The sequence below is a fragment of the Terrapene carolina genome, unplaced genomic scaffold (genome assembly GCF_002925995.2).
Source record: "Terrapene carolina triunguis isolate 2854851 unplaced genomic scaffold, T_m_triunguis-2.0 Scaffold84, whole genome shotgun sequence".
NCBI classification, from domain to species: domain Eukaryota; kingdom Metazoa; phylum Chordata; order Testudines; family Emydidae; genus Terrapene; species Terrapene triunguis.
Genome location: NW_020664435.1, coordinates 25,507,526 through 25,534,195, shown reverse-complemented (window position 1 = coordinate 25,534,195; position 26,670 = coordinate 25,507,526). Strand labels below are relative to the sequence as shown.

General features: G+C 39.6%; 1 protein-coding gene across 2 annotated transcripts in view; it reads left to right on the top strand.

The window, feature by feature from the left end:
* The first annotated feature begins 217 nt into the window (after positions 1 to 217).
* PHF14 (PHD finger protein 14) overlaps positions 218 to 26,670 on the top strand; it is a 277,173-nt gene continuing 250,720 nt past the window's right edge. For both annotated transcript variants that reach the window (XM_024206092.3, XM_024206090.3), the window contains exons 1-4: positions 218 to 361; positions 921 to 1,031; positions 9,429 to 10,084; positions 15,637 to 15,781. In XM_024206092.3, coding sequence (XP_024061860.2) covers position 361; positions 921 to 1,031; positions 9,429 to 10,084; positions 15,637 to 15,781 — 913 coding nt within the window. In that variant the 5' untranslated portion in view covers positions 218 to 360. The remainder of the gene's footprint in view (positions 362 to 920; positions 1,032 to 9,428; positions 10,085 to 15,636; positions 15,782 to 26,670) is intronic.

Below are 26,670 nucleotides of genomic sequence, written 5' to 3'. Positions count from 1 at the left end.
TCCTGCTCCCTTGTGGGGTTAGCGGCAGGCACAGCACTGCCCTGCCCAGCTCAGATACTGGGCTGCGGAAGGGTAGGGGCGTCATGGAAGCGTGAACAGCTTCACTTTCCCCTAATGCGCCTGTGCGGGTGTTCTGCGCATGCTCAGTGGAGCGAGCCGTAGTAGCAAAGCCTGCCCTGCTCTGTGGCTGGGATCTGCATCCGGGTCGCGGCTTGCGGCTGTGCCCATTGTCTGGGTTACCGGCCCGGACTCCGCCAGCGCCGGGACCCTGCGCTGAGGAGCCTGAGGGGTGGGAAGGGGACCGGCGCGTCTGCCGCCGCCCGAGCCCGCCCTTCGCCTCCTTGTCCCGCCGCCGGCTTTAGTAAGTGACTGTCCCCGCCGCCTCCCCGGGAGCTCCCTCCCCCGCCTCGCCTGCCCGGCCGCCCCGGGCTAGCGTTGGGCATCCCCCGGGCGAAGAGGCGTTAGCCTCTCGCACCTTCCCTCCCCACAGTGCGAGGCCTTGCCTGCCCCCCGCACCTCCCGGTGGGAGGCATTAGCCACCCCCCGTAACCTCTCCCTGTACCCCCCCCTCCCGTGGCTGTCCTTATCCAATGCTTATTAGTATCAACGAGCCCTCATTGCTGAGGGGCGCTGGTCCTGGGGGCCGGGGATGCCCCAACAAAAGATGTATTAACCCCAAACCTTCATGCATCATGTTTCCCCTCCCTCCCTGCACTGGTAGGACTATTTCAGATCCCTGGCTGGAGGTGGGTGCTATTGTATCTCATGCTGTATGATGTTTGTGTGCTGACTGAGCTTTAAAACTGTACAACATAGGCAGTTCCTGCCACCAGCATCTGTATAGTCTAAACGATTTATGCTTAATATAATGTTGATTTTCATTATCATCATCTAATAATGAAATTCTTTCGTTTCTACAGTGGATCGCAGTTCGAAGAGGAGACAAGTGAAGCCTTTGGCAGCTTCACTGCTGGAAGCTTTAGATTATGATAGCTCAGATGACAGTGATTTTAAGGTTGGAGATGCCTCAGGTAAACATTTCCCTTCAGCTCCCTAATTCAAAATGATTTTGTTTCCATTATTTTTATGAGAAATTATGGCTTTTGGTTTCTCAGCTCATATCTGGAATGGGAGAAGGAGTGGTATTGATAAATCAGTAGGTTACACATTGAAATTGTACATTGTGTTTCTGTATAGGATATAAACCTGTTGGAATGTTGGCACCTGAAGCCCAGTAATCTGATTGGTTAACTTGTAATCCTTATCTCTGTGAAATACCTAATGCCAGGTACAACTTTAAAAAGTATTTTTTTTAAAATAAAAATAGATTGCAAACTGATAATTAAGCATTAGTTGCTTTCAACTGAAGATCAGACAAGGACCAGCAGGAATAATAAGTATTTTCTGTGCACAAGTGTTCTAGTTGTTAGCCTAAATAAAAACTAGGAGCATGTCTATACTACAGTCTATGTCAGGATAACTTATATTGCTCAGGGGTATGAACAAACCACCCTGCTGGGCGACATGAGTTACACTGACAAGTTCATGTGCACAGTGCTATGTTGGTGAAAGAGCTTCTGCTTCTCCTGACAACATAGTTTCTGCTGTTTGCAGAGGTGGCTTTTTTTTATGCCGACAGGAGAGTTGTCTCCCGTTGGCATAGTGTCTTCACCAGATGCGCTGTAGTGGCGCAGCTGCATCAGTACAGCTGCGCCACTGCAGCGCTGTATATGTAGATCTGGCTTTTGTCTAACAAAAAAAGGTATGGAAATACCTATTATTTATAATGTTGGACTAACATATTAATGTTAGGCAGTCATTTCCTTCACAGCACCTCTTTGTTCTCAAAAGCAAGAGCTTATCTTTTCTGGATGGCTTTTTTTTTTTTCCCCCCAAGCCTGGTCCCTGCTAAAAAGTAGAAAACTTGGGAGGAAAAAAAAAATCAATTTAGATTTATTTGTTTATATTACAGTAGCACCAGAGGACTCAATCAAATCAGTGCTGGGAGCTGTATGAACTCATAAGATAGTCCCTGTCTCAAAAGTTTTACAGTCTAAAGCCCTATTTCTGCAGTCTAATCCATATGTGAAGACCCTTGTATCTACATGGAATCTCTCTTTATGCCTAAAATAAGCCCCAACACAATAACTGGTGTAATAAATAAATGGAGGCTGCAGGTGGGAGGAAGAGGGTAAAAGTGGCAGGACCATGTAGATAAATAGACTAGCTATATGCAGGTCATAGAATCATATATAGAAATAAAACAAGAGGTTTAAGGCCTAAAGGGAGCCCTATGACCACTTAGTCTGTCTGACCTCTTGCATAACACAGGCCAAAGAACTTCACCTAGTAATTCTTGCATTGAGCTTAGTGACTTGTAATTTCTACCACATCTCTTGGTAAGCTGTCCCGTATTAATGAATTCAGTAATTCCTAATGGCTTCTTGTCCAACATAGGTGTTTAAACTGATACAGGATTGCAGGTATGCTCTATTTTTCCCCCTGGCCCCTCTTCCTCAACTTTAGTCCCAATTTTAAAGATTCCCCTGGGGATTGTCTTCTTGTAGGAGAGAATTGCAGCAGCACCAGAATGAAACTGATCTGCATCTTGTTAATTTTCACTTTAGGCTTCTTTGGAATTAAGGGTTTTTCATCTTGCAGATAGAACTGCTCTAGAAGGAGTTGAGTGAAACTAATTATATTGTCAGTTTCCAGTGGCAAGCTAGTCACTTTTATTCTGGTGCAATAGCATAGGTGGCATTATACTGGTGCAGTAGCAAAAGTGGGGTTCTTGGGAAAGGGAGTATGGGACACACAAGGGTAGTGTGAGGATCAAAATGTTCTAGGAGGCGACTGGGAAAGAGGTGTAGAGAGAGAAAATAATAAAAAATAGGAGTATATTGTATAACTTTCTCAGATTTAGTGAAAAAATAAATTCAGAAGTAAAAATTCCTACTTAAATTATTATTTTGTATTGGAACCTAAAGGCTCCACTTGGATTACAGGTTCATTGAACTATGGATGTTGTGCAGTTATGGAGACTCAGTCTGGGCCGTGAATAGGTACAAATGTTTAAATCTCTACTCCAATCTAAGGAGTGCGAGTGGGAATTCCCTCAAGATGCAACATAGAAGCCAAGGCTGTTTGTGATCTCTGACAATAAAAGAAGTTTGCTTGTTCTAATCTTAAATACTTTGACTTTTTTTGTGTTCAGATCATTCAAATAGCTTTGCTTTAAAACTTCAGAATTGGTATATATAACTTCAATTGGGAGTGCTTACTCTGTGAAATTTTGAAAAGAAAAAGTATTTGAATTAAAGTTCTGAATGTTTTGAAAGGAAAAGCTTGTCAGTTCTTCAATGGCTTCTATCCCTTTTGTGTTGATTTTTAGTACAATATAAATGTTTAGATTGCTTCCTGTGTTTCATACTAATTAGACAATAATTGTATGCTTGAAAGAGCAGATCTGTGCTGTTTTGAATGTGGTTGATATATGATTTTAAATTTAAGCTATGCTTGGCCTGGTTACTTTTTTGATGGAAGAACTGAACTACAAAGGACTCTGCAACATGTCCAGAGTTTGCCTCACAAATAATACCCTATTCTTGATTGAAGAGTAGATTTCCCCCCCCCCCTTAGTTTACAACATTGTTGAATCTGCAATTCGTAACACATGGGCAGATCCTTGTGTTCATGTGGAACCCTATTGAATTCCGTGGTGCTCCGTGTGGATCCAGAGGTCTGCCTATGTACAGCAGGGATCGGCAACCTTTGGCATATGGCCCGCCAGGGTAAGACAATGGGGGATGTGGGAAGCGGCGGCCAGCAAATCCCTCGGCCTGCGCCGCTTCCCGCAGCCCCCATAGGCTTGGAACGGCGAACCGCGGCCAGTGGGAGCCACGATCGGCCGAACCTGTGGATGCGGCAGGTAAACAAACTGGCCTGGCCCGCCAGGGTGCTTACCCTGGTGGGCCGCATGCCAAAGGTTGCCAATCCCCGATGTACAGTATGTTGCAGGATCAGGGCTTATATCTCTTTAAGTCTAAGTACTCTTTGGATTTAGAATTCTATGGCTGAACTTCTTGTGTGGAATGGATTCATTACAAATGTAGATAACCAAATGACTAAAAGTAAATGGAGAATAACCTTATTATATTGTGCAATATGATTACATTTTCAAATAAATGCCAGTACGTGTGGCTTACTCAACAAATAGGCAGTAATGCATGTATTTGGGTAAGTCAGTGTTCAAATACACACACAAACAGCTATTTCAAATTACTAAAATTTTTGGTAAAAACCTAAGAAGTTCCATAGGAAAAAAGTTAACTAAACATAAAATATGAGGATTTAAATGCACTGAAGTCAAGAAATTCAAAAGTTGGGTTCCCCTCAGTCAGCCACGTTGCATCTATGTGTGTGAAGTTCTAGATCTTAACAGCCTGTGTAGTAGTATGAGATGCTAAGATACTGCAAACCCTTAATCATGCTCGTTGTCGCACTGAAATCAATGGAAGTATGTGCTGTAGCAAGGGTTTGCAAGATTGGACTCAACTGTTTAAATAGGTATTTTAACTCCCAAATCTTCTGGATTCTGTTCCTCTGATGTTTTGTATGTGATAAGGGAACTTCCAAAATAAAAGAACAAATTACTTACCGGTTCCAGTGGTAACCCTAGTGTGGACAAGGTTTCCATGGGTAGACCCATTTTTATAACCGTGTCAGTTAATCCTGTTTTTAGGCTTTTCATCAAGTGTAACCAACACAATGATAAAATGATGGAAGCAACTGATGTCTTATCTGCTTTAAGGATCCCACTGGTTTTAACATCCATTCAGCTGAACTGGTTTTGGAATTCATAAACTTCCCCAGTCTAGACATGACACTAGTTCTCGACCTTAGTGTTGCATTTGCATGGTTATTTTCAATTAAAAAAGTAACTTTCTTACACCTTCTCAGATACTATTTCTAAGTAGTGCTCCTTAGGGTACGTCTTCACTACCCGCTGTATCGGCGGGTAGCAATCGATTTATCCGGGATCGATATATCGCATCTCGTTAAGACGCGATATATCGATCCCCGAACGCGCTCACCGTCGACTCCGGAACTCCACCAGAGCGAGCGGTGGTAGCGCAGTCGACGGGGGAGCCGCGGCCGTTGATCCCGCGCCGTGTGGACCCCAGGTAATTCGATCCAAGATACTTCAACTTCAGCTACGGTATTCGCGTAGCTGAAGTTGCATATCTTGGATCGATTTCCCCCCCCCCCGCCCCCCAGTGTAGACCAGCCCTTAGTATCATTATAGTTAAAGTTGTATTTATTACTCATTTATTACAAATAATTTAAAGACTTATTCCTGGCTGAAGATTGGCATTACATGGTCTGTTTTGGAATAACTTTTAAAAAATAATTGGTTTGGCACTTTTTTTTTTTATTTAAGTTACAAGAGACAAAGAACATTCAAGTTTGATTTGGGATGCTTGCGTGTACCCCATGATGCAACGTTTCATGTCTTCAACTGAAGTTTTGCAATCCAACAGTGCACAATAAAGATCAGTGCTTTGAGAGTTTGCTTTGAAAAGCAGCTATAGTGTACTCTTCTCTTTAACTTTAAATAGATGGATCCTAAGGATTCTTGATGCCTGGACTAGAGTATCTATTTGTTCCCTGTATAACTTGTGTATATAGCATCTTTTTAGCCTAGAGCTCTCAAAGCACTTTACAGCCCATGTGGATATGTAGTCACTTTTGAGGGATGGACTCTGCATCCATTTGCATCAGCATTGCTGCATAATAAGTGGGGTGAAGAACATTATAGTTTCAACGGAAAACATTAAAGTGAATTTTTAAGTAGGCAAGATGGTTTTTGAAATATATGACAGCAGGGTTAAAGTGCTCAGACCTTTTTACTCTTAACTTTTTTTTTTTTTTATAAATTTCCTTTTATGCCACAAGCTGCATGATGCTTTTCTTGCCATTATTATTTATTAATAAACACTTGACATTGGGATCTTTGGGTGATATCGTAATCAAAATTGGTACCTTATTCTGCTGGGCTCTGAACAGACATGAATAAAGAGAAAGCCACTGTGCTGGATGCTGGGTCACTTATTGAGTGCTGGCTCAGAGGTAAGAATGCCCACTTACTACATCATTAGTAACTGGGTTGTCCTTAGATGCTTTTCATCCTTTTGCTGACTAGACATGACACACTTCAGTTTACACCATCTGACAGACTTACAATCTCCAGTTCTGTGTCTGCAAGCCAATCATTCACAACTCCTTTTTTTGTAGCCTTCTCAAACTCACACCTGCATTTGATAAAGTTGCTTAAATGCTTCACTCACAGGCATTGGAAGACAAAGTACTGCCTCTGATCAGTACAATCATATCTTAAACTCTTTTGTCTGGTGATCTTTGTCTTTATATACATTGCTGTTACCAGAAGAGACAGAGTAATGTTTTAATTGAAGTGTATGGCTCAGATCCTTAATATTTTAAAATGCTTAGTCAAACCTTCTTACAATGCAAATAAGTGCATAAAATTATGGCTGCAAGTTAAATTGACATTAGATTCAGTCTAAAATCAAATGTTTGGAACATTACATAATAGATACCAATTCTGTTCTTTTTTGGTATTTAAGATTGATTTAGCCACTATTATATCCAATATGCACAATTATGGTGTGTAGCTTTATCTGATAGCCAGAAAATAAACAGGAATCTGCTAATAGAACATAAGTTACAATGATTTTAAAGTTCCTTCTTTTTCATACATTGAAACTGGAGAAGAATTGTCTTATCCTGTATGAAACCAGCAAAATGGCATGTTTTGTAACTGATTATTCTTTAAGATATTTTAAAACTGTCCTTTTAAAAAAAGAAATTTACCTTTTGTAATTAGGTTAAATGATTGAAATGGCCTACGGTATACTATAGTTTCTCTGAGATATTTGGTTTACATACTACTTTTTCCAGTTTTTGTGACTGGACTTGAGACTGAGTAGATTTGGTTAGCTGACAGGGAACATGGAAACAGGGACAAGTTGCAAGAATGAAGGGTTGGAAAGAGCTAGAAAAGCTCCATTAGGCTTTCTGGCAAAAATCCCTTTTTTTCTGATAGTGCTATGTCGACCATTGCTGTATAAATAACGTATTTTTTGCAAATTTAAAGAATATTTGACAAATTGTACAGAGAAAAGAGTTTAAAAAATGTATCCCATTACTTGTATGTATTTTTTTTGGAAGTCAGATCGTTTGCTGTTCAACTATGAGTCTTTACTTCTTAAAGGTCAAAATTAGTTGTGGAGCAATTATTTTAAGCAGTTGTATTACAAGTTTTAATTTTTAAAAAAAGCTTTAATCATAGCGTATTTAGAATTTAAAAAAAAACTATATAAAAGGACAAGACTCTACTTCCTAGTGCAGTTATATCTACATTTATCTAAGATTAACATTTTGACTGTGACTTTCTTGCAATAATGTTGGTAAAGTGATTTTCATAATCAAACTCAGGCACAGTTTAGTACAGCCTTGGCCCTGAGACTTGATCAGCTTAAGCATAGTTAACTTAAAAAAATTGCTTTTGTGACATTGGGGCTTTGTGATCCTGTATTAGTGATAGTCTCTTTTGTTTTCCCCTAGTCATGGGGGCTGTTGTCTCCTTAAGGGAAGGACTCAGGATATCTGAAGTTGTACATGGTGGTCATGGCCCCACCACATGTTCAATTCAGGACACTTGCTGTGTACTCAGCATGCTCAAACTTGGATTCTGGAAAGACTTTTCTTTGAGCTTAATTTAAGCATGTGAATAAGTCTTGGAAGGATCAAGAGCGAGGAAAGATCAATTAAAGGAACTCTCCAAAATGGTGCCAGGCACTCTTCTCCTGTTATCGTGAGCCTACTTTGCTGGCTTACCATAAGCCTTTTACTCTTAAAAGTAAAATGTGTTAACTTCTAAATTAATTAACATTTATTGTAAGAAATGGGTCCTTTAAGAAATTTAGCACCTGGTGGCACTCTTTAGGGCTTAGCTACATGGTGTGTGTATGGGGCTCTCTGCATCCTGTCTTCACCATACAGAACCATGCTAGTTCCACTGTCTATTGGGCTGTATATGGCTATGAAGGTGTGTGCAGGGATTGCTCTTTGGTAACTAATAAAATGCATTAGTTGCTATTGCCTGGTAAGTAAGATGATTAAGGGCAGAGGCATTTTTTTTTTTTTTTTTTTTTAGGTGCCAGTAAAGCAGTTATCTACAATGTGTGGCTCAAAAGATACATGATGAGGTTATTTATTTTATTTATTTATTTTATTTATTGGCACTTGTTGGAGGCAACCGGTACAATTTGGTGGTAGATTTGGAAAATCTCAATCCTTACTTCATTGAAGCCTCTGCCTCATTGAGTACATGTATCATGCAGAACAGAACTTTCTACTGTTTACTAGAAAATTGCTCCAAATAAGATAATTTATTCTTCATTTCTCTTAACTTAAAATAAATATTTAAAATGAAAACTAGTAAAAGAATGTTGGTTACTAAGAGAAACACTCAAGTCAGGAAGTGTCCATGCATCTTTCAACCTTTTTGTGCAAATGCATCATAATAATCTTTAATTACATTTTTACATGCTCTCCTTTTTTCCCAACAGAACGCCAACCTCACTTATTTGCATACTGAATAGAGAATGAGGCAGAAGTCTAGAACCTCTGCCTTATCCATTGTGCAAATTGGACTAGTGTAGTAAATGAGACCAGGGATCAGTAACTGAAGAATGATGATGGGGTGACACCCAGTTCAGACTTGTCCATTGTCCAAACTATGGAGTGAATGAGGCAGAGCTCTTGTAGGGTAAAGATAGTAAGTGATGGTGAAATTAAAAATTCTTACTATGCATATATACCAGGTGGCAGAGTTAAGTTTGTATGAGCAAACTCAACTTTGGCACTTCTTGACTTTTGAATGCTTAATTTTGTAACCTTAATAATCTTTAAATGGCGTGATTGGTATTGAGTATCTATTTTATTTTGAGCTTTCATTTTCAAGGTTTAGGAAATAACTACTAAGATTTTAAAACAAGTACAATTATTCATGCTTTATAATATCAAATGGCGACTACATCTATCCCATACTGCTGCCTATTGGTAATATGAGATGAGATTCAAAGGGGAATTTAACTAGGTGTCGTTTAATATATCTTAACTCTCCCCCCCCCCCCCATTTCAAAATGCACTCATTCAACAGAATCTGAGTAGTACTACTTGCAGTAGCGATATTTGGACACCAACTGCAACATAGGTTGGATGCCTAATAAGGGAGGAACATGCATCATTCTGTAATTTTAACAACTTGTTACTTCAACAGCTTTTGGGTTTTTTGGGTACATTTGTGTTGGAACACATTTTTTAAATTTTCATATGCTCAACAGATTCTGAAGGAAGTGGTCGTGGGAGTGAAGATGCATCAAAGGACAGTGGTGAAGGTTCCTGTAGTGAATCAGAAGAAAATGTCTTGGAGGAAGAATTGGCAGAAGTGAAAGTAGAGGAAGAACAGCAACTGAAAACTTCTGCTGGAGAAACGATGCTTACAACAGAGAAAGAGGTGATTAAGACTGAAAAAAAAGAACAGGAGGAAGAAGATGAGAAGCCAAAAAAGAAAAAAGAAAAGGAGAAAGAAAAAGCAACTGAATCTGATGCTGCTGCTGATGAGCAAACAAATGAACCAAAAAAGTGGAATTTGCGTAGGAACCGACCTCTGCTGGATTTTGTATCGATGGAAGAACTAAATGAAATGGATGATTATGACAGCGAGGATGACAACGACTGGCGACCTACTGCTGGGAAGAAGAAGGGAAAAACTGCATTGCGGAAAGAGGGAAGTGATGGAGATAATGAGGAGGATGAAGACGATGGAAGTGGTAGCGATGAGGATGACAATGATGAGGAAGGCAATGAGGATAACAGCAGCACTGCTAGTGATGGTGGATCCAAGAAAAAGAAAAATAAAGTTCTTAGCAGGAATAGTGCTGATGATGAGGAGCTGACAAATGATAGCCTGGCTCTTTCACAAAGCAAGAGTAATGAGGTAGAGCAACCAACTTTCTATAATATGTCTGTTGAAAAATGGAAAGTAGTCTGCAGTGCTATTCTTTTTAAATTACTCATTGAAGTTAAACTGATTGACTGGAATCCTATTTACAGTGAGGGTTTTTTTTTTAATAATTAAAAAAACTACAGAACTATGCTGAATGGGTACGGCAAGTGAAATAAATTTGTTTGGGCCATAAAGGCCAATCAACACCCATTTAAATCAATGGGAGTCTTTCCATCGGCTTCAATGGCCTTTGGATCAGTTTCATAGCAAGTAGGTCCATAGTGCTAACTAACTTCTGCTAATGAACAGTTTAGTTCTGTTATAGCGTGTATCTTATTAAACAGAAACCAATGCTAAAGTCGCGTAATAGCTTTGACATGTCCTAACGAATGCCCCCCCCCCCCAAAGCAAATATTCTTGATCCAGTTCCTCATTGCAACAAACATCATAGAAAACAAAAATTACATTCACTGTTCAAGAATTCTTAATAGAGGAACATGTACTCTGATGTGGGCTCAGCTAGAATGAATGTTATATTTCTCTAGCAAGCTGTTTATAGTTTTAGTGTATGTTCTAATTTTTTTAAAACACCAAACAGTACCATGGGTAAGAATTAATTGCATTGAATACATTGTGATTGCAGAATGCAAATATTATGTATTAAGTTTCTGATATTGCAATCTTTTACCACACACAATTCCTATCCCCTTAAATAGGGTGGTAGTGCTGTATTGGGTGGCTAAGATTGTTGACTTAATACATCATAGTTGCAAAATTCAAAAAATCACTGTAAAGACTATTGTTTTTAACTTTTTACAGGTAATTATACTGTTGATACAATAGGGTTTAACTTCTGGATAAATTAGTCATACAGGATTACTTAGAAGGTTTTTTTCATTTAAAGAGTCTTTTCTGATGAGTTATGTGTGCTGATTTTACTATTAACACTCCAAATTGTGTTGAGCAAGGTTTAGTATTTTGGAATGTTGAAGAACCAAATGTCTTTCTGTGTTGTACTTTCATGAGAGACTTACTTGTAGATACTTTATGGATTTAGTCACTAACATTGGTTATCACTTGTGCATCTTATTAACGCTAGTAGTTGTGACTAAAAAGATAACTTGAGAATATGCATGTACTGTTTTTAACATTAAACCAGTACACTTGTTTACATTTGGAAATTTGCGACGTGTGCATTATATGCTTATTGTTGTGACTCCACACGGAATGGTTAGATTTGATAGTGTTAGGATCTAAAGTACTTCTTAGATGAATGTGTCATTTTGAACCTCATAGCAGGTAAAGTTTGCCCTCTTGCCACACAGTAGGTACAATACAGGCAGTGATATTGCAGGCCTATTTTACCTGATCTTTAGGGATCTCTTAAGGTGAGAGTAGCCCACTCTCAGTCCCTTTTCCTTTATATCATTTTATAATTTTAAACTACCACTATATACTTCTCCATGCCTTCTAGCTGAGGCTCTCAAAGCACTTCACAGATATTAATGGACTAATCTTCACAAAACATCTGAGGTAGGTTAGTGTTGTTACAGTATAATCCCATATTACAGATGGGGAAACTGAAGGACCGAGAAATTAAGGTCTTGTTCCTTAACGTGTCTTCAGCTCCCACTGACATCAATGGTAATTGAGGGTGTTTAGCACCTTGCCAGATTGATTCTTAAGTGACTTCCCCACAGTCTGTGCCAGAGTCAGAATTAAAACTCAGATCTCCTAGCTTCAAATCTTGGGCATTAATAATAAGACCATCTTTCCTACCTTTCAAAATGAACTGTCACAACTGATTAAAAATTATCCTAACAATGCACATTAAGAACTATCTGAATTTTTTGATTAAGCTGTTTTTAGATTTTGTTTTCCTTCAATACAGAGTAATGTAATTGGATCTCTAAAAGTGAAAATTGGCTTAATGGACTTTAATTTTTTACATCTAGTTTTAACTTCTAGGTTAACAGAATACATGTCCAATTTCACTTTATGGGATTTGAAACAACAAGGTTTTAAAAGTGCTGCTGGCAGCGCCAGTATAATAATTTTTCACATTTAGTAAAAATAGTTCCTTTTAGAGTCCAGTAGAATCTCATTACAATGCAGAAGCTGAAGTCCTAGTGCAGCTGTTACTTTGCTTGATGTATGAAAGGACAGAGTATTTAAGCAACTAACTTTGTGTAGGCAACTAATATTGAGGCCTTTAATAAGGTTTTGGTTCTTATCTCTTTCAAGTCTTTTTGCTGTTAATTTTTTTTACCCTTTCATTTTGCAAAGATAGAATTCAAGGACAGACTATGTTATACTTGAACCTGTGTTGTAATGCATTACCTTTATAGTGTTCTACTGTATTAAGTATAGGCAGACAAGCTTACTTTGTCGCAACTTGTGTCAAGCATCATTAATAGATAAATGATGCTCTTCAATTTTATAATTGCTATTGCTTTAAGGAGTTCTTTTCTTCCCCAGTGAGGCCCTTTGCAATTCCCATTAAAGTTATTAGGAGGTACATGTGCATAGGTTGTGAAACTTAATACTTCCTGCAAAAGCCTGTAATAGTGGGCTTTGTATGGGGAATTAAGTGGTGATGGGAATGAAATCCGCCCCTTTACCTTGCAGGTGTAGGGTTTGGCTGGAACAACAGTTCTTGACCCCACATGAGGGTTCCTGGCCACTACATGCAGCATACCACAGATTCAGTGTCCCCTCACAAAACCTAATCTTGATGCCGAATTTGATATCCTTGCAGCATTGGCTTAGCCCTCTACCTTCTGTCTGTTTCTCATACATATTTTCTTCATATAAATGTTATATCAGTGTTTTCACAGTACAGTTTTAGTTTTATTCAGTTGGATAAAATGTCACAAGTTTTATAAGTTTGCTTTTAGTTAGAAAAATGTCAGTGTTTATAGAACTAGAAATCAGACCAAAATTTTAGACTTTCCTCAATGAAGCCAAGCAAAGAATCTGAGCATGTGGTGTTGATTGAAAATTCTGGCTTTCTGTAAAGTCCGTAGAACTTTAAGGACCTCTCTGCTACAAGTCTAACTATGCACTGGCACAGTTAATCTGCCATAATTAGGAGGTATTGCTAACACATTTTTGTGTTTGTACAGTGAATGGAAAGTTACCTAAATCATGTTTATAGGCAATTATACATTTTTTTTTTAATGTTTGATGTAAATATATAGCTTGTGCCAGATTAACAGCTCTGGAACCAGGAATCGTCTGTAAACAGAAAAGGTAGTAGCAGCAGTACAAACTTTCCCACAGTGCTCCACTAATGTACCTCATACCTGAACTTCAGTGTCCAAATTTTGGGGTTGGAAGATCACTTATTCTCTGTGCCCTGTTCCTTGGCCTGTCAGATCAAGATGCCAGTTGTACTGTGTAGTGGAAGCAGATTGAGATCTACAAACATATTTTACGTTGGCCACTGAACAACCATCATAAAGCAACTGGGGGTGGATTCAGACTGGTAACCAAGAAGTGACAAGCTTTGTATTATTGATCTATACATACAAGAGCTCTGTATTGATCTCCTGAGATTATGTAGACTTTGTTCTAATTTTCTTTAAACTTCAGAAAAATAGAACAACCAAGTCAACAGTTTCTTCATGTGATGTTGGCAAACACACCATAGTAAATTACATTTTATTCCTAGTTCTAGTGCGCCATATTAGATTTTATATATAACCTAGGTACATCTTTTGCTTAATGTAGAAATGGTGGTTTTACATACCATATTGGAAATGTATCTCCTTGAGCTTTTGGAAAATTCCCTAAAATGTTGAGGACCTAGATATATTACTCAGACTTTCAAATCATCAGTTTGGTGTTGGCCTCACTTTTCTCAGTGTTTGAGTACTAGAAATTTTAAAACAATTTTATACTAATTATACAGCTTGCATTATCTTTTGCAGCAAGGATTATTAATGTGCATTTAGCATATTGTAATGAAAAGTTAACTGGAACAGTTATTGTGTTATGTTAATTCGTCTCACTCAAAAGTTTATGCTGAACCATAAATCCGCCTCCCCCACCTGCCCCCAGGCTGTCATTAGTCTGTTACCACTGCATTGTAACTATTACCTGTAGTCCTGAATATGGCAACTAGAAACTTGTTTTTGTTTTTAGGAAAATTTGGGAAGAGAAAATATCACAAGACCCACATCATCTGGAAACTAATTGCCTTTGCATCTGGGAAATGTTTACTACTTATGATATTCTCTGTCTAGTACTGTATTGCTTTTAATTATGAGCAAAGTGATCAATCAATGAGCGATGCAAGTATGGCAAATTACTTTTGTATCTTCAGAGCCACTTGGGCATCAGATTTATTTTCTAAGGAAATGGTTCTCAAAGTGTTGTCCATGAGCTACAGGTAATCTGTGGAGTTTTCCGTGTCAGTCATGGATTGCCAACCTATGCTCTGAAACTATTACAAATGCTTCTTTAATTAATCAGTAGTGATGGTTTTATTACTAGTGCGTCCGATGCCTCACCTCTCCATACGTTAAGACTTTATTGGTGAAGCCACTCTAAGTTCCATGTTCTACTCCTTTCTATAAAAATGGAGGTGGGAGTCGGGGGTGCAGTGTGCTAATACAGTACAGAGACACAATTTTACAGTCCAGAAACATATTAATCAATTTAAGGATAACCTTAAATCCATTCTAAATAGTATTCATTTAAATACCTTGAAAGGTTGAAAATACCCAGAACTTATCCGTCACTGTTTTATATCTGAATCATATAAACTGCTCCATGTTTTCATGAGAGAATTGCTAATTGAATTATATAAAATGGTATAAATTAGTAATATTTCACTTCATATAGTGTTTTTCACTGTGAGGAATTCTAAAGTACTTTATAAGCTACATATGTGATCCTCCAAACACTCACTCATGTTAGTAGTGAGAAGATGAGAAATTATTACCCATTTAATGAATCATATGTAAAATCAGCAGTATACTTTTTTTTAACACTTGTGTGGGCTTTTGGGAAGGTATAGACTTTGTTAGCGTAATAATTTTCTGAAGTTAGCTGGACTCCCAAAACATACTTTCAACCTTAATTCTTCTTGCAATGAAGTTTTGTATATTTCTGATATTCCTCTTTTAAAGAACACCAACAGTTTAAATCAAGTTGCTGGATAAGGTTTGCTGGAAGGGAGACCTGCTCTAGTAGATCTTATAAGGCCCACCCAAGCAAGGCTTCTCTACAGTGGGCGTCATCAAGACCCTAAAAGGTGGATGGCAGAATTGCACTTGGGCATCATACAATTTTAGCGGAGAGTAAGACTTTTTTTATGCACATGAAAAATTAAGCACTCGAAGGTTTTTACATGCTTTAAAATGTTTTTATGTATACATTTATAAATATAAAAATGTTACAGGGCAACAATATATTTTATCCTTGTCTTTTTAATTTTTTTTATTTACACCGGGCAAATACCTGTTTTCAATAGAAATAATAAACTATTCCAGTGTGATTCCCAATGTAATCATTGCATCTTAATTTTTCAATGCTAGGACTCTCTGATCCTTGAAAAGTCTCAAAACTGGACCTCCCAGAAAATGGACCATATTCTGATTTGCTGTGTTTGTCTGGGGGATAACAGTGAAGATGCTGATGAAATAATCCAGTGTGACAATTGTGGAATAACAGTGCACGAAGGTAATTTTGTCTCTTTATTCTATTTTATTATTGGGAAGGAAAAGAGAAAGGCAAAGCTTACTTGTTAATATAAAGAAAGTAAGCTGCCTGGTCTGACCTATGAACCCTAAAAAAACTGGTGTTAGATTCTTTGTATTGCAGAAATGTCTTGCAATAGTATAAATTTCACTCTAACAGACCAAAAGTGATTTTTTTTCCCCTTAGGTAAATGTGCTTTTAGAGAAGAAAACTTCAGAGAATATGGGGCAAGCTATAAGAGAGTTTTTAATGTAAATTCCATTTTGAAAATGCTAAAATGCAGGATATTATATTTCAGGTCTTATTTTGGGGAATTCAGATAACATTTAGGTGTACTAATGTAGTGCTTCCCAGAGCTGCCACCCCCATGTTTCTCACCCCCCACATCCCAGCATCCTCCTCACCTCCATACATTGCTGCACTCCCATTATGTCCCTATACATCCCTGTGCCCCCCACATCCTCATGCACCTTCCCCTGCATCCCCATGGACCCCACATACCCCCCCCCCACACACCCTCTTCTCTCCTCTTCACTGCCCCCTCTCACCCCCACCCGGCTCTTGTCCTTGGCCTCTTTCCTCCCCCCTTCCCCATCCTTTCTCCTCCAGCCCACCCTCCTCCCTTCCCAGCTGGGTGATTTAGGCAGTCCCTGGAAAAGTGTGTGGAAAAAGTCTCTCTGTATAGGAAAGTGTATGCATGCATGCACATGTGTGTAAGAGACCGTGTCTTTGTGTAGGGAGGTGCATGTATTGCCGCATGTGTGTATACCTGTATGAATAAAATTTGCAGCCTAACTCTTTTTGACTTTTATTCCTTTTGCTGGCTTGCGCATAAATTGATGACACAAAATATGTGTGTATTCATTTCATAACAAGTTTTTAAAAGAGATGGGGACTCTAAAAGAAATGTATGTATTTCTTAAAAAGTGAATGTTGATTAGTAATTGCAGAAGAGCCAATGTATCAGACATTTCTCCCCACCTTTGTCTCGCTACATTCTAAACTTTGTTGCAGACTCTCTCTTTTATGTGTATGTCCAGCACCTGCCTGGAGCCCTGATCTTAGTTGGGGTCTCTAGGCACTATACAATAATTGTAATAATAAATAATGTGGAAATATATGTGTTAGTGGATGCTAGAAGTGTACACATGAATACATGTGTGTATCTGCATGTAGATGTGGGATTCAGTTTCTACAGATTTATTTTTATAGGTATCTGGACAGGTGTGCATTTCTGTGGCTGTGCTCTATGGATTTGTATTTTGGCTTTGGGAGTGGGCCTTCACTGGACCCATTGCAGCTGTGATAATGTGTCATCCTAATTCCACACATAAAATTACAATAACTGTAGTGAACAAAACACATGGAGCTGGTTACAAAAAATGGGAAGAGGGGAGGGATAGAATTATGAAAACCTTCGTGAAATTTCATTTTTTTTCTTAAATTACCCTTTTTGACTATTTTTTGCTTTCAGCTCTAGCATCCTGTAACAAATAAAACCTGAACTTAGCATAATACATCTGTCAAAGCAATAAATATGTCTGTTGGGCCGTGCATTGAAAATGAGCACGTGAGAAAGGGTGGGGGAGAGCAAGCGACAGAGGGAGGGGAGATGGAGTGAGCGGAGGGTGGGGCCCAGGCAGGGGTGGGTCTTCAGGGAAGGGGTGGGGCAAGGGTGTTCAGTTTTCTGGAATTAGAAAGTTGGCAACCCTATGTACTACTAGTTTACTCGTACATTTTTATTTAGATATGACACTGCAAGACTTTTAGAAATATGTTGCTAGAGCAAGTAAGTTTAAAGGTGACCTGGAAGGGGTAGAGAAGTTTTGCTATTATTTGATTCTTTATAATAAATAGCCTGCATTCTTAAAATTGTTTGTTTTGTTCTGTTTCTTTTTCACCTCAGAAATACCAGGAAAGTCAGGTTCTATTTACCCCCCTGTTTTTGTAGGAGGACTTCTTGGATAACTCTGAAATAAGATTTGGAGCTTTATCAGTCTTAATTGAAGGGTGGGTGTGCTTTTTAGCTAGGTGTAAACAAAAATCAGAACATTTTAAATAGCTGGAGTAAAAGTGCTTTTAACTAATCAGATTTCATTTGTTTGTTTTTTTTTCTGATGTACTATCCCTGTCAGTTCTCATTTGTCCATAGAGTTTCCTAGGAAAGCAAGGTAGATTACCTGAATTTCAGAAGTGTATTTAAAAAAAAAAAGTGAGAGGAAACCCCCAGAACCTCTGGTTTTCTACATTAAACCTATAAAAGACAGGAAGAGCCACTCTTATTTTCTTTGCATTTTGCTTCAAAAGGCGAAATAGCTTTTCGTTTAATATAGAAATGTTTTTAACTTTAGACTGAATCTCTTCCAACAAATAGTTCCTTGCTTCTTCTGTCCCTAGGAACTAGAAAGAAAGTTAATTGCCTCTTGTGAGTTCATATTCCCTCCAGACAAATTTTGACTAATTGAAACATTTAGCCCTGGTCTATACTCGGCAGGGGGGATCGATGTAAGTTAAACAACTTTAGCTACGAGAATAACGTAGCTGAAGTCGATGTACTTAGATCGGCTCACCGTGGTGTCTTCACCGCGGTGAGTTGACTGCTGCCGCTCCCCCGTTGACTGCCTGCGCCTCTCGCGGTGCTGGAGTACAGGAGTCGACAGGAGAGGGCTCGGGGGTTGATTTATCGCATCTAGTCTAGAAGCGATAAATCGATCCCCGCTGGATCGATCGCTGCCCGCCGATCCAGCGGGTAGTGTAGACATACCCTTAGCTCTTCTTTCATTGACTAAAATGTCCTCAATGAGTGGTTTAGGGCTACCTAAAGTCTCTTGACAAGGTGGGAACTATTGGTGGTGTTCCATAAGAGAACTTGGTGTTTTGTGTATGAAATAAGTCATTCCAGACCAATATCACACATTCTCTATCTCCTCACTCCTCCTTTACTTATGAAATCATGTTTTGAAAATTCTCTACATCTCATGCTTTGCACTAGCTACAAATTAATGAATTGAGACTCTGAGTTTTCATTTTATGGTTCATTCCAGAACACACCTATCTCTGCATTGCCCACAACTTCTATTTCATAATCTGTTAATGTGCTGGTTGTAGATGGATGTAAGATGCAGGAAACTAGTTTAAACTAAACTTTTACAGCAATTTTCTAGTTTCCCTAGCTAGGTGTTGGCTTAGCTTATTAGAAAAAAGAAACAAATGCTTACTGTCTTTGAGTGATGATTGAGTTATTATGTTGGTGAAGAGTGATGGTGATAATTCTCAGAATATTACTGCATGATCAGCAAATATACTTCCTAGAGGCTTGGAGTTCCATGAAAATCTTTTTGTGACAAAGTTGTACGGTGAGTGAATAAACTAGTATCACAGTATCTTGTTAGAGTGCAGGCTGAAACTACCCTATATACTCGATCATAAGCCGGTTCGTTTATAAGCCAACCCCACCAACAAGGATAAGAAAAATGGAAAATTTTTATAACCCATTCATAAGCCGACCCTATAATTCAGGGGTCAGCAAACTTTGGCTCCCATCAGAATAAGCCTCAACTGTCAGGGCAGGTCTCATCTTGGTATTCCTGCGCTTCAGGCCGGGGAAAAGCAAATCACAAAGTCGCATGCGTAAGGCTACTTTCATGGAAAAGTTTCGCAGCCACTGTGAATCATCCCAAACCCACAATACTATGCAGTCCCACCAGACAGTGCTTGTTTGCCGGCCCCAGAATCGGCATTCCGCTGCATCAACATGCCCCAATGCTGCCAGGATATCCCAATTGCCACATCCCGTGCTTTCAGGAATGTCTGTGTCCATGTCCTCCTCACAATCTTCCTTGTGCAGGCGGCTCCTAGCTAGGCTCTGCACATACTTCAGGATAATGTGCGAGGTGTTTACAATGCTCACAAAAGCAATGTGCAGCTGAGCGGGCTCCATGCTTGCTGTGCTATGGTGTCTGCATGGATAACCCAGGAAAAAAGGCGCAAAACGATTGCTTGCCGTCACTTTCAGGACGGGAAGGAGGGGAGACTGACAACATGTATCCAAAACCCCCCGCAACAATGTTTTTGCCCCATCAGGCATTGGGAGCTTAACCCAGAATTCCAATGGGCAGCAGGGACTGTGGGATAGCTACCCACAGTGTACCACTTCATGAGTCGATGCTAGCCACGGTATTGAGAATGCACTCCACTGACCTAATGCGCTTAGTGGGGACACGCATGATTGACTGTATAAAATCGGTTGCTAAAGATCAACTTCTATAAAATCGACCTAATTTCGTAGTGTAAACATGCCCTAAGACTACTAAGAATCTCTATGGGGGTGCAGGGGATGGAGGTTTGTCTGACTTTCTCCTGCCCCTTGTTTCATGAGTTGCCGCTGAGACTTCCATCTACTCCTAATTTTCTCAGAATTTATAAACTTCTGGGTTAGTTTATGGAGTTTTATCTCAATTTATAAGTCCAATTGATGATGTGGTGCATAGAGTTTAGAAGCTCTACAAAGATCTTAGTAGATATTATGAACTCTGTAAGGCAGGTAACTGTCACTTAGAGTGATTGCAGTCTATAATACCCAGAACCTGTAACTAATACAAATGAAAGACTAGTTTACTAATTCCCTCTTCCATGCAGTAAGTACCCTGGTTTGTTTTCATGTGTCTATGAAAAATTACAATGCAAGCCTAGAAATTTAAGTCTACTGACAAACAACATTTGTGGTAGTTTTTGTTTCATAGACAAAACTAAAAGTTTTTTTCCTCTCAATTTTAGATTTAAGGAGGGAAAGAGGACTCTGTTAAATTTATAACAGTATAATTACTTTTCAAAATGTTCACTTTTAGGTGTGGATAAATCCCATTTCTTTTATAAAATCTTTAATCTGTCACTTTGGATAGATGCCTTTATGCTAGGATCTTGTAACTTACTTGTAATAGCAGGGTACCCCCAACTGTGATGTCAGTTCTCCTGACATATTGATTGCAGTGTGTCTGAAGAAAACTGTCTGGTACATATCATAGCATGTGACATAGCTATGGGTAGTGCACTTGCTAGCAATTGCCCTTGGGTTTAGTTGCTATGAATTAAATAAGTTCTACATTTGCCCAGACATCTCTCTTTCAGTCTGTTCATTTTGTTACTTTGCTGTGATCTGTATGGCAGGGAATAGAGTTTTCTGTGCTAAAAAGGAGTGTACTCTTAAGAGTATTTACTGTATTGTAAAATATCATTTTATTACTGGTATTTTGATTTTACAGTTTTCTCTGTTCTAGTGTTGGCTTTTTGTGTAGAATCTGGTTTGTGAAATCCATCGCATACTTTCCATTCTCTGAAATTGACCTCGTCAGATTGAACTTAAACTGAAAATAGGTCAATTGGTAACTAACTATGGGGGAGGGAGAAGACAGAATACACTCAGATTTAATGGAAGTATTTTCAGAGGGAATAGAAAATTATGGGTTGTGAAATACAGTAGTTGTGAACATATTGCAAACTTTTTGCAAATGCTGAATTTTCATTAAAAGTTCTCATTTCATGCCAGAACATGAGCAGATGCTGTTGCTCTGTTAATATAATCTTACGGAAAGTTGTCTCCTTCCAAACAGTAGCAGCAAAGGTGGGAATCTGCCTGTCCTCACCTTATTCACCTCAGTGCGGTATGAATTTGAAAGCTCAATTGGAACTGTTACAATACTAGTGTATTTTTTCAAACTTGCATAATTTTCCATTTAAAAAAAATTACAATTCTGTGGATTAAAGCCAAAAATTGAAAAAAGTCAAGGTTTTCAACATAAAACTACATATTGTCTACATTAAACAGTCTAACCGACTGTTATATGCAGTTTGTGGAAGAGATAATGATACTATAAGAAAGGAAATAAAATGTTAACAAACTTTTGTGTGTTTAAATTCACAACCTAATATTACATACTACAGTTTTTTTCTAGTTAGTGTAGAAAACATTCAGATGTGGTGGTGGTGTACTGTGTTGTTTGTAAAATATATCACACAGCAGCTCCATGTCATCTGGTCAGTGAGATGAAGTTATTGTATATTGGATTATAAAACTTTCCTCTGTGAATGTATTGATCTAGCTTAACAGGGGACTGTGGGGGGGAAAAACAAGCAAGAAAGAAGCACAATAGTTGTAGATCAACCTCCCAACACATACTTAGAGGCAATTATAGAGCAGTAGCATACTTCCAGGTTACATTCTGAAGTGATACAGCTTTTTTGCCAGATTGGGAGCATGGAGATCAACACTACAGATGGAACACAACTGCTGGGTCTGAACTTAAGTCATACCTGAGATAACAGTTGATACCAGGCCTTCAGCTGCAGTACCCTATTCTGAGAGTGGGAGAATTGTGTGATTCCACACCGAGAGAGGGCTGATAGCTTGAGGCCTGAGACCTGAGGAGGGAACATTCTAAAAGATGAATGGGAGAGGGCTCAGAGGTGCAGTTAGTCTTGTAGCTGGTGCAGTTAGTCTTGTAGCTCTGACATATTTGGTGGTGAGAGTGGGATAGTAACTAATGGTTAATACAGTGACTGTGCTTGCTTCACCCCAAGGCTTCCCATTCCCTAGATCTGGGGAAGACCCAACTTTTCAGACTCCTCCTGTTTTCAATTGTTACTGTTTAGTGTCCTTTTGATCATTAGGATCCCAGCTTGGCAAAACAGTTTTCTTTTTTGAGTAGATTTCTATGGGTACTCCACTTTAGGTGTGCATGTGTCCCTGAGCCTTTGATCAGAGAGTTTTTTTTTTATAGCAGTGCCTGTTCAGCCCATGCATGAGCCTATTCATCCTTGTGTCCCGTAGTGAGGATATATAGGGTTGCACAGGTGAACCACCCTGAGTTCCTTCTCAACTGCTGTTGAGCCTGAGATGGAGCATTGAGGTTACACCTCCTTAGATTTAGTTCTAGTATAGTTAGCTTAATTCGTTTTGGGGTTCCCCTTTTCTCTTAGCTTTTCCCTGCCAAGAGGCTGTTCTAGAGCATGCCAGGATCCCTAGGCTTTAAGTGGTGTCTTTCCAGTTGGGAATCGAATGCTGGTCAGTGACGAACATTCATGGGGCCTTCACCAATTGGGAGACACCCATATCCCCAGTAAGTGTAAGATCTGCTTTTGAAGGAGGAGCTGATTTCAGGAAAAAAACAGGGAGATCAAATTCAAATTACTGATGATGGAGCAAGCCTTAAGACAGGCTTCTGACATGGGTTTGGAGAATCTCCCCATACATTGGCTTCCGAGCACAATTAGTTCCCTGTCTACTTCAGGATCCTGGTCACTGAGGGCCTTGAAGTACATAGCTGTGGTCCCACCTACCTCCAAGTCTTGGTCACCAAGAGCTTTGAGGGTTATATGAGCTTCCTCCACGTCCCTGGTATCGAGAGCTTCATGTAGCAAGACTGGGAATGCCATTAAAAGGGGCAGGAGAGTTAAGTCTCCTACAAAAAAAAAAAAATCTGTTATCAATTTAAGCTTCTGGAGACCTTAGATCTCAAAGAGAGTTTCATTGAGGCTCCAAGTAGCTTCAGTACTGCAAGATCATCTTAGGCTTCATTTAAGATTCAGCTCGCTACTCCAGATTTGATACCGAAGTCCCCTGTGACATCAGTGACTGTGCTTGCTTCTCCACTTACTTTGTCTACTCCAGCAAACATTCTGCTTCTAAGAAATCTACTCTGAAAGTCTCTCCTGTACCTTTAGTGCTGGTTCTACAGATTACTTTGCTGGTACAGTCTGAAACTGGATGTCAATTTTCTGCCTTGGTACCAACGACAGTTTTTACAGAATTCCATCCAACTTCTGTTTGCATATCATCAGTAGCCTGGGAATTTAAGTACCGAAGAGGAGATCTTGTTTTGAATGAACTGAAATCCCTATTTTCTGGTAATATCCAATTATCTGCTCTGAGATTGTCTGGGTCACTGTCTCAGTGCTTCTCATCGAGGCCTACGTCACTGACGACATCCATTTACAGTGAATATCTATTGTCCTCTGGAACATGTTGATGATTCATCTGACGTGCACATTTCTGTGCAAGAATTTCCATCTACTCTACCAGACCCCATTCTCCTGTCCACACTGAGAGAAGTTCAGCTGGGGACAGGCCATCTTGACTATCAGCCGTTTGGGATGACCAACGATGGATGCAGCTTCCTTTGCCTTATGGGCTCCATCAGTGGCCTAATTGGGATCTCTGGGTTCTTCCTGAGTAGATGAGTTCACACCATCTACTCAGGAAGAATCAACATTTGCACCATTACATCCTTTCTCCCCCACTTTAGGTACTGCCTCTCCCAATCCAGCCAACATGGGTGAGCATAATATCAGAAAAGTAGGTTTTGGTGGTTCCATCCATTTCACTTCCATCTTTTCCTTGTCTCTTTTCAGGGATCCATCTCACAATAAGTTTCTGAGACAGGAAGTCATCTCTTTCCTATGCTTAGGGGCCACAGAACCATTTCCAGTTTAACACAAGGAAAGGTATTCTATTACAACTAATTTCTCATCCCCAAAAAGAACAGGGGGTGGAGACCAATATTGGATCTTAGATGTCTGTACAATTATGTGAAACAACAATAATTCAGGATGATGACACTTGCAGCAATAATTCCAGATTGCTTTGTGACACTTCACCTTCAGAACATGTATTTTCATGTCACAATTCACCCCTCCTCACAAGAGCCGCCTTCGCTGCATAACTGACCACTTCCAGTACCTTGTGCTTCTGTTTGGCCTTTCCTCTGCCTCAACGCTATTCTCAAAGATCATGGCAGTGATAGCCCTAAATGAGAACATGAGCAGCTAATTGTGTTCTTTCCCTCAATGATTGCTTCTCGGGAGCCAATTTTATCAAGAGGTATGGTTGGCAGTTCAAACGACAAGCTTCTTATTCCACAGATTAGGCCTCTAACTAAATCTTGAAGTCCACTTTGACACCAGTACAGTGGACAGATTTCCATGGGGCTTCTTTGGATGCAGTGGTAGGCAGGGCTTACCTACCTACTGACAGATTTCTCACCCTAAAGAATCTCATCTGAAGTATTCAGCTCAGCCCTCAACTCTCTGTAAGGAACTGTCACCAACTATTGGGGCACATGACAGTTTGTGTTTTTGTAACCCAAAATGCCAAGTTACCTCTTTTAATGGCTCTGGGGATGGTTCAGGATAGTCTATATACCGAACAAGTGGAGTCTGGACAAGAGGGTGTCTGTACCCATCTGGCTTCTACAGTCAGTCAACTGGTGGAAGGATCTTTTCAAGGTCTGTGCAGGAATCCTACTTATTGAATATCCCCTTACTCTTGTGATAACATCCTATATTTCCCTTTTGGGGATATAGGACCTCACGATCCAGGGCAAATGATCATCCCAAGAGCAGCTTTTCCACATTATCCGTCTAGACTTGAGAGCAGTCAGAAATGCTTGCCTCCATTTCCTTCCTCTGATCAGAACCAAATCAGTCAGGTTCATAACAGACAACATGGCCTGCATGTTTGATATCAATTGTCAGGGAGAGGCATGTTCCCACTCCTTCTGTGTCAAAGCAGTAAAACTCTGAAATTGGTGCATAGCCCACAAAGTAGTCATCTCAGTGTCTTACCTTCCTGGTATTCAGAACATCCTAGCCAATGACCTCAGCAGGCACTTGTCCTCATTTGTAATTTGGGGATTCTTTAGTCTAGTTCCCAACAACATATTCTTAACTTTAGGATTTCCTGAGATAGACCTCTTTATGACTGCCACCAGCACAAGGTGCAAGAAATTTTTCTCAAGAGGGGGACTAGACCCTTAATCACTGGGGGGATGCCTTCCTCATCTTGTGGATGGGAGGTCGTCTTTATGCATATCCACCAACACCGTTACTTTTTGAAAGTACTGAACAAAATCAAACAAAATAACGCCACGATCATTTTATTTGTGCTGAACTGATAGACAAGTTTGGTCTCCTTGCCTCATTTGACATGCCTATCGTGCACCGACAAGACTTCTAACTAGCTGCCATCTGTTGTCTCAGCATGCTGGAAAGATGCTTCACCCCAGTCTGGAAGTTCTGGTGTGGTTCCTAGATGGTTCTCAGGGATAGAGACTTCTTGTGCAGCAGAGGTGCATCATATATTAAACAGGAGAAAGACGTATGTCAGAAATACTTATCTTCTGAACTTGAAGAGATTTCACTACTGGTGCACCTGTTGAAAGTCTCTCCTGCTCACTCTTCTATTCCCGCAATCCTTGACTACGTGTTGGAATTAAAGACCTCAGGTCTCTCTGAGTTCCATCGAGGTTCATTTGGTAGCTATTACAGCCTTCCACTTGTCTGTGGAGGGTTTTTTGATCTTTGCTTATCCGACAACTTCAAGATTTCTCAGAGGACCAAGGAATCCTTTGCCTCAGATTAGAGAACCTACTCCAGTATGGGACTTGAACCAGGTTCTTCATCACCTTACAAAACACCTCTTTAAGCCATTAGATACATGTTTTGTTGCTTCATTTATCCATGAAAACAGCTTTTTTAGTGGCCATCACTACAGCCTGGAGGAACGGAGAACAGGGAGCTTTAATGGCAGACCCTCCTTTTTTTATGGTGTTTTTCAACCATCCCAAGTTTCTACTTTAGTTGTCACCTCAATTTCCTATTAATCAGTCCATTCATCTCCTAGTTGTTTTCCCCAAACTGCATCAAACTATACAAGAAGCTGCCTTCCATACCTGAGATGTCAGAAGGCTATTAGCCTTCTATCTGGATAAAGCCAAACCATTTCAAAAGTCTTCTAGACTCTTTGTTTCAATTGCAGACCTATCCAAGTGATCTGCCATCCTAGAGTAGTAGCTTCTTCTGCAAGGTCACAGTTTTAG